The sequence below is a fragment of the Rhinoraja longicauda genome, chromosome 8 (assembly GCF_053455715.1).
Source record: "Rhinoraja longicauda isolate Sanriku21f chromosome 8, sRhiLon1.1, whole genome shotgun sequence".
Classification (NCBI taxonomy): Eukaryota; Metazoa; Chordata; class Chondrichthyes; order Rajiformes; family Arhynchobatidae; genus Rhinoraja; species Rhinoraja longicauda.
Window position 1 is genome coordinate 50,316,964 of NC_135960.1, and position 13,350 is coordinate 50,330,313.

Genomic DNA, 13,350 nt, shown 5'->3' on the forward strand with positions numbered 1-13,350 from the left:
CAGTTCCTATATTGAAATAAATAAACAAAGTTTACTATAACTTTTGAGACATCATATTACCTCTTAATTGTGCTCACCTGTTCAAGAGCAAAGATGTGTTGGTTGAAGTAAAATTGTATTTGTTCATTGGCAATGTTGATACACAGCTGTTCAAAGGAATTCTTCTTAAAGTTCTCAAATCCAAAGATGTCCAGAATCCCCACATTCATTCCATTTTCAGTATCACTAATGAATTTTCAAATGCAAACAATTATAAAGAAATATAATCCAGGAATATATCTATGACTAGAAAGGAACATTAGATATATTTATGTGCCGTTTCTTAAACTCAATATCAGACCCGTAATATGGTATTTTATATGTTTGGAATATTCAAGTTGTTCCACTTTCTTGTGCACTTAAAACCCAAGAATGTTTGCAGCCACATGAATAAAATGATAATATGTAATGATTTTCACAAAATCAGAAGTTGATAATCAAACTTGATTTCACTCCACAATTGATATTAAAGTTGGTCAAATCTGAAGCTTTAAGCCACATGAGCATAGGGTAGTGACAGTTTTGCTTCTATGTTCCTTTCTGCCACATACTGTAGTAACAACTGCCAATTTAGAAGCATAGAAATATAGAAAATAGCTGCAGGAGTAGACCATTTGGCCCTTCGAGCCAGCATTCAATATGATCGTGGCTGGTCATCCAAAATCAGTATCCCTTTCCTGCTTCTCTTCATTTCCCTTGATTCCGTTAGCTCTAAGAGCTATTTCCAACTCTCTCTTGAAAACATCCAGTGAATTGGCCTCCACTGCCTTCTGTAGCAGAGAATTCCACTGATTCACAACTCTCTGGGTGAAAAGGTTTTTCATCATCTCAATCTTAAATGGCCTGCCCCTTATTCTTACACTGTGACCCCTGGTTATGGACTCCCCCAACATCGGGAACATTTTCCTGCATCTAACCTGTTCAATCCCTTAAGAATGTTATATGTTTCTATAAGATTCCTTCGCATCCTTCTAACTTCCAGTGAATATAAGCCCAGTCGACCCATTCTTTCATCATCTGTCAGTCCCGCCATCCTGGGAATTAACCTAGTGAACCACTCCATCAATAGCAAGAGTGTCCTTCACAAATTAGGAGATCAAAACTACACACAATGCTCCAGGTGTGGTCTCAGTACACTGCAGTAGGACCTCCTTGCTCCTAAATTCAAATCCTCTTGCTATGAAGGCCAACATGCCATTTGCTTTCTTCACTGCCAACATGCCATTTGCTTCCTTCACTGAATTTATTGGAACGGAAAATCAAAATCACATATTTTTTCTGCAATAGGTGATTTTGCTGACCAGTTACACATTTAAAACAAGATGATTTTGATTACTTTTGAAATCCTCAAAGATCCTGCACAGAATAATCTTCATGACAAATGTTGTCTAGCTTGGGAAACGCCCAAACTTTAGTTTGTATTTACATTAATTTCATATCCACACAAAGAACAATCTAGGGATAACCATTTGCTTCAGTATGGGGATTGCTGAGGGTTAATCTAAAATATTTTTGTTAGAATAAACGTAACTATTTTATCGTGACGTATGCATAAAGGAGGAAAGAGTTGGTTAGCAATTAATGCAATGACATTAATCTTTAAAATGCAAAGCTTTTTTTTGTCTCAACCTTGGCCCTATTATGACAAGGAGGATGATTATTTTTCTCTCTCTCTAAGCAAAGACAGTTTTCCAGAAGACGTTTTACTTTATATCAAATTGCACATGGGACTGTATAGCACAGGAGCATGCTCTTCAGCCCACTTTGCCTGAGCCGAACATGATGGCAAGATGAACTAATCTCATCTGCCTGCACGTGATCCATACACCTCCATTCCCTGCATTGCCAATGTGGCTATCAAAAAGCCTATTAAATTCTACTATCATACCTGCGTCCACCGCCACCTCTGTCAGTGTGTTCCAGGCACCCGCTATCCATGGTGTAAAAACAAAACTTGCAACGCACCTTTTTACTTTGCCCCTTCTCACCCTAAAGTATAGCCTTCTAGCCTTTGACATCTCCACCCAAGGAAAAGGGTTCTGACTGTCTTCGTGACCCATTTCACATAGTTTTTGTGATTCTTTTCATTTTTACAATTCATTGACCTACCATATACTTTTGTCAGGTTGGAGAAGGGTATTAATTCGGTTTACAATCCAGCTGAAAAGTCTCCCATACAAGGCTTTTGACATGGCATCTCGAACATCACACGCCTCATCCACAGTATTTGTACGGACTATGGTTTCCCCCCGTGTCACAACACAGTGAGAAGTAAGTGCTTCTTGAAACTCTTCAGAACCAATACCTAGGAGAGCCGAAGCTGGAAGAAAACATTTTTAAAGGGTTAACGTTTAAGCAAATTATTCATCGGAAGAGTAGATGACTTGTGTCTGGCGATTATAAATAATTATTTCAAATTAAACAATGCAATTTTAAAGCATTTAACTCTAATGACCCATAAAAGCAAGTTTTTAAACAACTTGCATCAATACATTATAAACCACACCAGGTAAATTCAATCAAAAAAATGTCCACGTTGGGGATAATTACTATTGCCTCCAGTTATCCACATTAATCAAATCAATACACATTGGCCAATAATGTAGAGAAAGGGAAATGAATGTATTATGCAACATGGAATTTGCTCAATAGAACATACAACAAAGCTTACATTTTCTGCTCATTTGAAATCTATCTCTGTCCAATACAACTCCCATCAACCCCATTCTTTGTCACTGTGGCTTGGGTTAGCTCCAGCATGGAAACATGTTTAATTTATAGTTTGGTTAAAGAGCACAGGTACTTCAGCAAAATGATTAATTTTAAGGCAATGCAAATCTGCCATTGCATGAGGACTGCCAGTTTTGAATCATCCTGCTCGAAATCCAAATGGATTTGTTAGCCTTTGAAGCAGTGCACAAAAGATGCACCAGAAAATCACAAGTGCTCCAAAGAAAGAGCAATTAAAGAAGTAGTGCAAAAACAGATGAGTCTCTCGCAAGATTGTTCCAGTACAATCACCGCATTACATCTACCTGACAATGTAGGAAATTGCCCACGTACGTCCTTTTCATAAAAAGCAGCATAAATCTAATCCCACTAACATATCCTAATCCAATCTCAACCATTTCTAAACTGATGGAAAATATTATTGGTGGATAACTATGGATTATTTACAAATAATACTGAATTTTGAATTTCAATATTAAATTTGTGAAATCATGACTCTTCTTTGATGAAATAGGAATATTTAGTTTAGTTTAGAGATACAGCTTGGAAACAGGTCCCTGACCACGCCAACCATTGATCTTCTGTTCACACTTGCTCTATGTTATCCCACTTTCCCTACACATTAGGAGCAATTTACAAAGGCCAATTAACCTGAAGACCTGCACGTCTTTGAGATTGAAAATGATAATGATAAAAACATGAATATTGACAATGATAAAAACAAGAATAAGCAGGATATTTCAACCAACAGCTCATACAGGGAGCATTTTGCAGCCATTCAACATTGTTTTAGAATCATTGTAATCAATTGTAATCAATTGTAATTTGACCAATTGCAGCATCAAGGAGTCATGGTATAAATCGAGTTAATGGACACCAAAGATAAAATGCTCTCTTGTTTGATTGTTGGAGGGCAATTGTCCCAGTCCCATATCAATGCAGCATGGAACTGGCTGGGCCCAACTAACTTCAGCCACTTCACTAGTGACCTTACCATCACAAGGTCACTGGTAGTCACACAATGTCCAATTCCATTTGCAGCCTCTCAACAAAGCAGCACACTTGATTGACCATCTTATCATTCATTCCATGCAGTGTGTGTCATTTACAAAATGCAATGCACTTACCCAGGCTACTCTGACAACAGCTTCCAAACCTACAACTTCTAACCATGAAGGTGGCCAAGGGCAGTTCACAAACGGGACACCTCCACCTGTAGTTTCACCTCCACCTGTAGTTTCACCTCCACCTGTAGTTTCACCTCCACCTGTAGTTTCACCTCCACCTGTAGTTTCACCTCCACCTGTAGTTTCACCTCCGGGATACACACCATGCAGATTAGGTCAAACGCTCGGTGGCGCAGCGGTAGAGTTGCTGCTTTACAGCGAATGCAGCGCTGGAGACTCGGGTTCGATCCTGACTACGGGCGCCGTCTGTCCGGAGTTTGTACGTTCTCCCCGTGACCTGCGTGGGTTTTCTCCGAGATCTTCGGTTTCCTCCCACACTCCAAAGACGTACAGGTATGTAGGTTAATTGGCTGGGCAAATGTAAAAATTGTCCTTAGTGGGTGTAGGATAGTGTTAGTGTGCGGGGATCGCTGGGCGGCGTGGACCCGGTGGGCTGAAGGGCCTGTTTCTGCGCTGTATCTCTAAATCTAAAAAAAAAATCAAAATATCCTCAATTCTTTGTCATTGTTGTATCGAAATCCAAGAACTGCTTGCACAACAACATTGTGGAGCAGCTTCTCCAGAAAGATTATAGCAGCCTATCATCAACCTCTCAAGGCCATTTAAGGATGGATAATAAATGCTGACCTCCCTAACAATTAAATTAATGAAAACAAATGCTCGGTGTTCTCCTAAACACAAAAAGCTCAAGGGATCGCTAGATTGAATCATTGAGAATTCTGAATGGTGATACAGCTGGATAGCTAGGAGCTTGCAGAGCGGTTTCACTAACTAACGTGCATGAATAGGAGCAGTTTTTATTTTTATTTTTATTTTTATTTTTGAAAAGCATATGTACAAGTAGAAATAAAAAAAACACATTTGTTACAAAGTTCTTACATAGCTTCAATTTTTAAATTTTTGAAAAGAGAAAGTAAAAATTAAAAAAATTAAAAAAATAAAAAAAAAATAAAAAAAACTATAGACTTGGGGAGAGAGAATAAGAGGGTTAAAAAAAAAAAGATATAACAATAAAAATTAAAGGGAGTAGATCCGGGAGACAATAACCACAGTTGTACATCCAACCCCTAACTCAAGTTTCAACTTTTAATATAAATTTTTTATTTTAGTCCTGTGCCAAACCCATTTACTTTTCTAAAAATTCAATAAATGGAGGCCATATTTTTAAAAACAACTCAGGTTTGTCGATTAAGGCAAACCTTATTTTTTCCAAATGCAGGGTCTCTGTCATTTCCGTAGTCCACATTTTAATTGTGGGGGTTATTGGTTTTTTCCAAAATTTAAGTATTAATTTTTTCGCAGTTATTAAACTGTAATCAAGAAAATGTACCTGACTTGCTGTAAAATTTGTAGTATGTTCTGATAATCCTAATATAATTAATTTTGGATCCATATCTAATTTTTTATTAATAACTTTAGAAACTATTTTAAAAATCTCCAACCAGAAGTTTTGCATTTTTATACAAGTTACGAAAATATGAGTTAAATTAGCTTCTTGAAATTGACATTTATCACAAATAGGAGAGATACTAGGAAAAATCCTATTTAATTTCGTCTTCGAATAATGTAATCTATGTATTATTTTAAATTGTATTAAGGAATGTCTAGTATTCAATGAACATTGATGTAGGAGCAGTTTTTAAGAGGTCACCAGACTGCAGGAAGACCAGAATAGAATAAACCGTGTCACTGTTATTGCCAAGAGACTTCTTGGATTATAAGTGACTCATTTCTGAATCATCTCCCTCTACTTAATCTAACTCGCACTCAATACTCATCATGGGCATAGCAGTTTTTTGCGACAGAACGTTACTCATATAAACAATTGGTGGAAAGATGAATTCACATTGACATTAAGGCAGCATAATGGCACAGCTGGTAGAGGTACTGCCTTACAGCACCAGAAAAAATCCTGATCTCGGGTGCTGACTACGTGAAGTTTTCATGTTCTCCCTGTGACCACATGGGTTTCCTCCGGATGCTCTGGTTTCCTCCCACATCCCAAAGGTGCACAGGTTTGCAGGTTAATTGTCAGGGGAGAAGGAAACTAGAGGTATGAAAAGGTACAAAGCAGCGAGAGAGGGTGCAGAACTCTCGTCGGAGAGAGGAGGAGAACTTTCAAAGTAGGCATACCTTGAGATTTTGCAGTGGAGCAGACCAAATGTGGAGGACAGCACGCAACTGTAAAGCTTTTTATTGTACTGTACACATGACAGTAAATTAAACTAAACAAAAAAATACTTTCTTCACCCACAGGGCTGTGAACGTCTTGTGGCCTTTGCCCTATTGTGGGCATCTAGTTGTTGATTACAATGATATGTGGGGGTACTAAGAGAATCAAGTTATATTAGGATAAGCTTAGAAAATGCTGAGTAGAATACTGCATGATGAGCAACGATGATCTTGCTGGATACTGCAGGATGCTTTTGGGGTCATCAAGTCTATTCCTGCTCCCATTTATCATCATATTTTGGCTAGTCGAGACGGCAAATTATTTTCTTTGAGTTTGTTTATTGTAATGAAACAACGAAACCACCGGGTGTCGCTACAGGACCCCCCCCCCCCCCCCCCCCCCCAGAACTCGAGGTGCGAAACAGAGCGGGGAGGCAGACAAGGCGGACCGAACGAATGGCAATATGAACGGGAACGGACGAAACAGCGGGGGCTGGCAACACAGAGCCAGGAGACAGGGACGGAGCCGGAGCAACGGGGAAAACCAGGGTGGGGGACCGAAGCAATGTAGGGGCGGCAGGACCGGCTGGCGGACGACCTCTACGCTTGGGCTGTGCAACCACCACAGGACTGTCCACATCCAGGTGGGCCGGCTTGAGCCGCGTGACAGAAACAATGTCCTGACGACCCCCGACGTCCAACGTGAACGTAGCAAGGCCAGCACGTAACACCCGAAACGGCCCCTCGTAGGCACACTGAAGCGGAGATCGATGGGCATCCCTGTGGACAAAGACAAAGGGACAATCGCACAAACCTAACGGCTCATGCACCGCAGGCAGACCATGTCGCGAGGTGGGTACTGGGGGCGAGGGCGCCAACCTGCGCACGGAGGGTCGCCAGCAACGCTGGGGCAGAGTTCATCTGCACTGGAACCACTGGGAGGAAATCACCAGGCACGCGTAGGACGGAATCGTAGAACAACTCCGCGGATGAGGCGCCCAAGTCCTGTTGGGGGGCGGTGCGAATGCCGAGCAGCACCCACGGCAACTGGTCGACCCAATCGGGACCGGTGAGCCGGACCCAGAGCGCCGATTTAAGGTGACGGTGGAAACGCTCCACAACGGTGGAAACGCTCCACGAGTCCATTAGCCTGAGAGTGGTAAGCAGTGGTGTGATGCAGACAGGACCCATATAACTGCGCGAGAGCAGACCACAAGGAGGAGGTAAACTGGGCACCCCGATCAATGGTGATGGCAGCTGGAACCCTGAACCGCGCGATCCAGTGCGCCGCGAGGGCACGAGCGCAGGATGCCGCAGAGGTGTCAGACAGGGGAATAGCTTCTGGCCACCGGGTAAAACGGTTCACGACCGTAAGTAAATGAGTGGCACCGCGGGACGAAGGCAACGGGCTGACCAAGTCAACATGAACGTGGAGGAAACGTGCAGACAGAACGGCAAACTCCCGCACCGGAGGCTGCGTGTGGCGTTGAACCTTGGAGGTTTGACACGGGAGGCAGGTGCGAGCCCAGGCTGCCACCTGCTTGCGGAGCTCGTGCCAGACAAACCTGGAGGCGATGAGTGCAAAAGTGGACCAGATAGACGGGTGGGCCAGACCGTGGATGGCGTCGAAAACCCGGCGTTGCCAAGTGGTAGGGACGACGGGACGAGGGCGACCCGTGGAGATGTCGCGGAGGATAACCGTGCCCAGGGACCCACACGGGACCGCGGCCAACCGCAGGCCCGAGACAGCAGTACGAAAGGGCGCCACCGTACCCTCCAGGCGCTGCGCCGCAGCGAGCTCCCGGTAGTCCACCTCGCAATCCACGGCTGAGACGAGGGGGACCGAGGGGCGGGACAAAGCGTCCGCGACCCTGTTAAGCTTACCCGCGACGTGCCGCACGTCCGTGGTGAACTCGGAAACAAAGGCCAGGTGACATTGATGACGAGCAGACCACGAGTCAGAAACCTTGCCGAAGACGAAAGTGGGCAGCTTGTGGTCTGTGAACTCGATGAAAGGGCGGCCCTCCAAAAAATAACGGAAATTCCGAATGGTTAAGTATAAGGCAAGGAGCTCCCGATCGAAGGCACTGTAACTTTGCTCAGGAGGCTGCAACTGATGGCTGAAGAAAGCCAGCGGCTGCCAGCGGCCTTCGACGTGCTGCTCGAGGACTCCGCTGACCGCCACATCAGAGGCATCGACCGTGAGGGCCGTCAGGGCAGAGGTGCGCGAGTGCACGTGCATAGTGGCATCAGCCAGAGCTGCCTTGGCAGCAGCCAACGCCGCGTCCGCATCGGCGGACCAAACTAGCTCTTTCAGCTTGCCTGCGAGGCACCGGAAAACGGGGTGCATGATACGGGCAGCCGCCGGCACGAAACAGTGATAAAAGTTGACCATGCCGATGAACTCCTGTAACACCTTCACCGTGCTGGGGCGGGGAAAGGAACGGATGGCCTCGACCTTCGAGGGTAAGGGAGCGGCACCGAGGGGCGTCATGCTGTGCCCCAAAAAGGAGATGGACGGAAGACCGAACTGGCATTTTGTGGGATTAATGACCAGGCCGTGATCCTGGATGCGTTGGAAATAGGGCCCGCAGATGAGCAAGATGGTCGAGTTTGGTGCGGCTGGCAACCAGGATGTGGTCCAGGTAAATAAAGACGAAAGGCAGGCCATGGCCGACCCGGTCCATGAGCCGCTGGAACACCTGCGCGGCATTCTTCAACCCGAAAGGCATCCTCAACCACTCAAAAGGCCAAACGGGGTGATGGTCGCTCTCTTCGGGATGTCGTCCGGATGGACGGGGATCCGAATGTACCCGCGGACCAGGTCAATTTTGGAAAAGAAAGCGGCAACAACAAGATGAGCAGAAAAATGCACCGGTGGGCTCACAGTGGGAATATAGTGGACGACCCCATGTTTAAAGGTCCGCCGCGTTGAAATAAGGGGCGAGCAGGTCCGGAAACTGGCGAGGAGGGAGGCATAGGGACCGGTAACCGCAGCGATGGCGTCGGGCCGTGGGCTGGATGAAGACGCAGGGTGCGGGGCCGCGGGAGGAAAACCGGGCGATGGAAGCATGCGGCCGCCCCGCACGTCGACAACGAGGGAGAAAGCCCGCAGGAAATCCACACCGAGAATCGGTTGGGCGACTCGTACGGACGGGAGTCGAAAGAAAGCGAGAGGGTCGCGTACCGTAAGTGCGGATGGTGCTACGGTTAACGGCTGTGAGAGTAGGGCCGCCCTTACCCACACGGGTGTCCGCCCCATCGGAGGGTCCGCATACCGTAAGTGCGGATGGTGCTACGGTTAACGGCTGTGAGAGTAGGGCCGCGCTTACCCGCACGGGTGTCCGCCCCAGTCGGTGGCAGGATGCTGACTATCGCCCCCGGTATCCACGAGGAAACGTTTGCTGGAGCGGCGGTCGTTTACATAGAGGCGGTGGCTAGGGCCAATCGCGATCGCCTCTACAGATGATCGGCCGAGGCGTTTCCCGGAAAGGAGCAGGGCTGGCGGCAGCGTCGGGCCTCAGCACCCCAGCGGAGATGGTAGAAGCACCAACCACTCTTGTTGTGATCCGTCGGGCGGGGTTGCGGAACAGCGGCGGGAACTGCGGGCGGCGCCCTGCTGCTGTCGTGCCGAGGCGACAGGTGGGAGGGCGCGGAAACCCGGCTGATTGCACAGCCGTCGTGTTGTTTCGCCACCCAGAGTTCATCGGCCCGCTCTGCGAATCAGATGGGGTCCGTGAAGTCGACCCCCGCGAGCATGAGACGGATGTCATCCAGCATTTGTTCCAGGTGGCCGTCCATTAAGGCCAGCATTTCAGCCATGATGATGGACGACTTGCGGTCGCCCAAACCGGCAATGTGGAGAAGACAGACGGCACGATCCCGGCGGCTGAGCCCGAAGGAGCGGAGCAGAAGGTCTTTGAGGCCATCATATTTCGCGAGGGCCGGGGGATCTCGAAGGAACGGCAGCAATCGCGAGGTAGTTTCAGGTGGGAGGGCACTGACGATATAAAAATACTTAGTGTCGTCCACCACGATGTTCCGGAGGTGGAACTGCGCTTCCACATGCGCAAACCAGACCTGCGGTTGTTCAGGCCAGAACGCGGGCAGCTTGAGGCCGACGGCGTTCTGCTGTGCCTCGGGAACGGCAGCGGCTTGCATGTTCGTTGATCGATTTTTGTTCGATCACGTCGGGGTCACCAATTTGGCAAATTGTTTTCTTTGAGTTTGTTTATTGTAATGAAACAACGAAAACAACGAAAACAATGACAGTGTCGTGAACAACCAATTTCTGTACTTGCTTCTCCAGAATCTTCCTCAGAACTCTACTAACGCACCCTGATCACGTGATTCTCCTAACCAATCCCGAGGGTTCGATTATCGGAGCCACCACCGGGTGTCGCTACAATATTAAGCTTGACACAGGTATTAGTAGCCTTTGGGGAGAAAAAACTTACTGTTTTTTAAGGGCTCGCCATCGGTAATTTCACTTTTATCCACTTGATGTTTTGAAGCTCGGGATGCAAATTCAATGTTTCCAGTATTTAGGATTGCAGCAATAACTTTGTACACAGAATGAACCTCCTGAAAAAAGCAGTTCAGTTATGCAAAATGCAATTATCGCTCAATTTTAAAAGTTTCCTGTTCAATAAATACAGTGCCTTCCAACTAAGACCCCAAATCACTACTGTGGAAACTTTTAACAAGACCATTCATTTCAGGTTTTTCACAAGAGCATTTATCTCAACATTTTCACAAGCATTTATCACGCAGTTATAAAGCACAGAAACAGGCCCTTCGGCCTAATTTGCCCGTGCTGACCAAGATGCCCCATCTGCACTAGTCCCACCTGTCCGTGTTTGGTCCATATCCCTCTCAACCTTCCCAAACTATGTACCTGTCCAAATGTCTTTTAAATGTTGTTATAGTACCAAATTACGAATTGTGTGTGAGAACATTTTATTGATATGAGCTGAATGAGACTGCCTTCTGGCAGTCAGTATATTCCCCTGGTTTGGATACATTTACTGCTTGCTTGCAAGAGTTACAATTTGCATTCTTTTCAAACTCTATCTATTCATGATCACCGCATAATACATACAGACATCCCTCGCGTCACCAGAGGATTGGGTTGTGTTTCTTTGCACCACAATTTTCAGTAATAAGAAGCCAAATCATCTGTCACATCAACTTCGAGACAACGTATCGGGTCAGTGCCAGTTTGAAGAAGGGTCTCGACCTGAAATGTCCCCTATCCACGCTCTCCAGAGATGCTCCCTGACTTGCTGAGTTACTCCAGCACTTTGTGTCCTTTTGTGTATTAACCAACATCTGCAGTTCTTTAGGTAGACATAAAATGCTGGAGTAACTCAGCAGGACAGGCAGCATCTCTGAAGAGAAAGAATCGGTGACGTTTCCGGTCGAGACCCTTCTTCAGACTAATGTCAGGGGAGTGGGCGGGATAGAGATTGAATGCAGTCAGAAACAGTAAGACTGGTGGGAGAACTGGGAAGGGGAGGGGATGGAGAGAGAGGGAAAGCAAGGGCTATTTGAAGTTAGAGAAGTCAATGTTCATACCGCTGGGGTGTAAGCTACCCAAGCGAAATATGAGGTGCTGTTCATCCAATTTGCTTTCAAATCTGCAGTTCTTTATTTCTACATTTTCCACAGATGCTCCCTGACCCGCTGAATTACTCCAGCCCTTTGAGATTTACGTAAGATTCCAGCATCTGCAATCTCTTGTGCTTAATTTTTCAGGAGGCCCCAGGGTTGTGCACAGGAATTGGTATTTGCCAGCTTCTGCAGTAAAGCATCCATAATATGGTGAACGTTTACACATTCCCATGACCTCACCTTTTTAAGATGTTTATTTAGAGCATGGGCCAAAGCTGCTTGCCAGTGCCTGATCTAATTAGATTTATTTGACACACATCTATCACAGGTTTCCCAATGCTTCTGTGTTCCGGAAACTATTGAATGTAATTTTCATGGCAAATGGGTAAAGCATGCGAGGCACATTTTGTCCAGGCACTAAGGGGCCTAAGTTACTGTGTTTTGAGACCTTTGCTTAAAGGTTTATATTATACTTATTGAAAAGTTCTTTGAGGAGGCAGAAGGATTAGGAAAGTTAATTAAACCATTCACCTCTCAGTTGCTGAGTATGTAAATATGTCCACCAAGTTGTTTTTATTTTCAGATTAGCAGAATATGCATTTTCTTTGAATAATTTTGTTCATGAAACAGTAATTTAATCAGTTATATATGACCTTGGGTCACTATTAAACTTCTTTAAAAAACAACTTAATCATGGAACTTTCAGATAAATCAAATATCACCAAATACTCTTTTATTAAAACCAACAAGTTTTGTACTGCTAACTTTTAATTGTTGGAAATTGGAATAAGATCAGAATTCTTTTACATTTCATTCTTCAGTCTAGTGAAGAAAATATAATTTTTATTGACCCATTGGAATTTTAAAAAGCACACAATAAATAAAGAATCAAGGATATTAACTTAGTTTATTGCCCCCCCCCCCCCCCCCCCCCCCCACACACACATCAATTTAATAAATTCCCAAGAGGCTGTGTTATTTACCTCAAGGGTTTTTAGGGTACAATTTAAATAACTACTTAGGCCAATGTCAACTTTGGGTTCACTCACCTCATCAGTAAATCCAATGATTCTGAAGCAATGCTGAATAGCTTCAAAACACTCCCTATACGAGCTGTTGGTTAATACATCCTGTATATTCTTATTCTTATCATTGTTAATATACCTATTTAAGCAAAGAAGAGTCAGGATTTGTAATTCAAATGTATTGTAATTCAAAATATAATATTGTTATTCAAAATTCAACGAATTACAGATGAATAATCCATAGTTATTTTAAAAGCGCATGCCTTGTTTTTATTTCTGGAAAGAGTTGGATTGACAGTAATGTGCCAGGAAGGGAACTGTGTAATCAATGCAGAAGTAGCACAGAATTAGGAGAGAATGGCATGCATTACCAATGCATAAGACAATAAATTAACAAGGATCTACATTCTGAAGTGAATCTACATTACTTCATCGATACCTTAAATTTGATGGGAACATATTTGAATAAATATCGAGTTGAATTCTGTAGTATTTTGCATCAAATTAACTGTTTGCCTTGGAAGTGGAAACATAGGTGAAAGAACTCAAACTACCGAAGGATTTGTCAATTAAAAAAAAATCTA

General features: G+C 44.7%; 1 protein-coding gene across 4 annotated transcripts in view; it reads right to left on the bottom strand.

Annotated features, from left to right (window-relative positions):
* myo3b (myosin IIIB) overlaps positions 1 to 13,350 on the bottom strand; it is a 337,839-nt gene that overhangs the window by 218,861 nt on the left and 105,628 nt on the right. For all 4 annotated transcript variants that reach the window (XM_078403918.1, XM_078403917.1, XM_078403919.1 and 1 more), the window contains 4 exons: positions 12,791 to 12,905; positions 10,586 to 10,712; positions 2,149 to 2,359; positions 78 to 225 (listed from right to left, as the gene is read on the bottom strand). In XM_078403918.1, the coding sequence (XP_078260044.1) occupies positions 78 to 225; positions 2,149 to 2,359; positions 10,586 to 10,712; positions 12,791 to 12,905 (601 nt within the window). The remainder of the gene's footprint in view (positions 1 to 77; positions 226 to 2,148; positions 2,360 to 10,585; positions 10,713 to 12,790; positions 12,906 to 13,350) is intronic.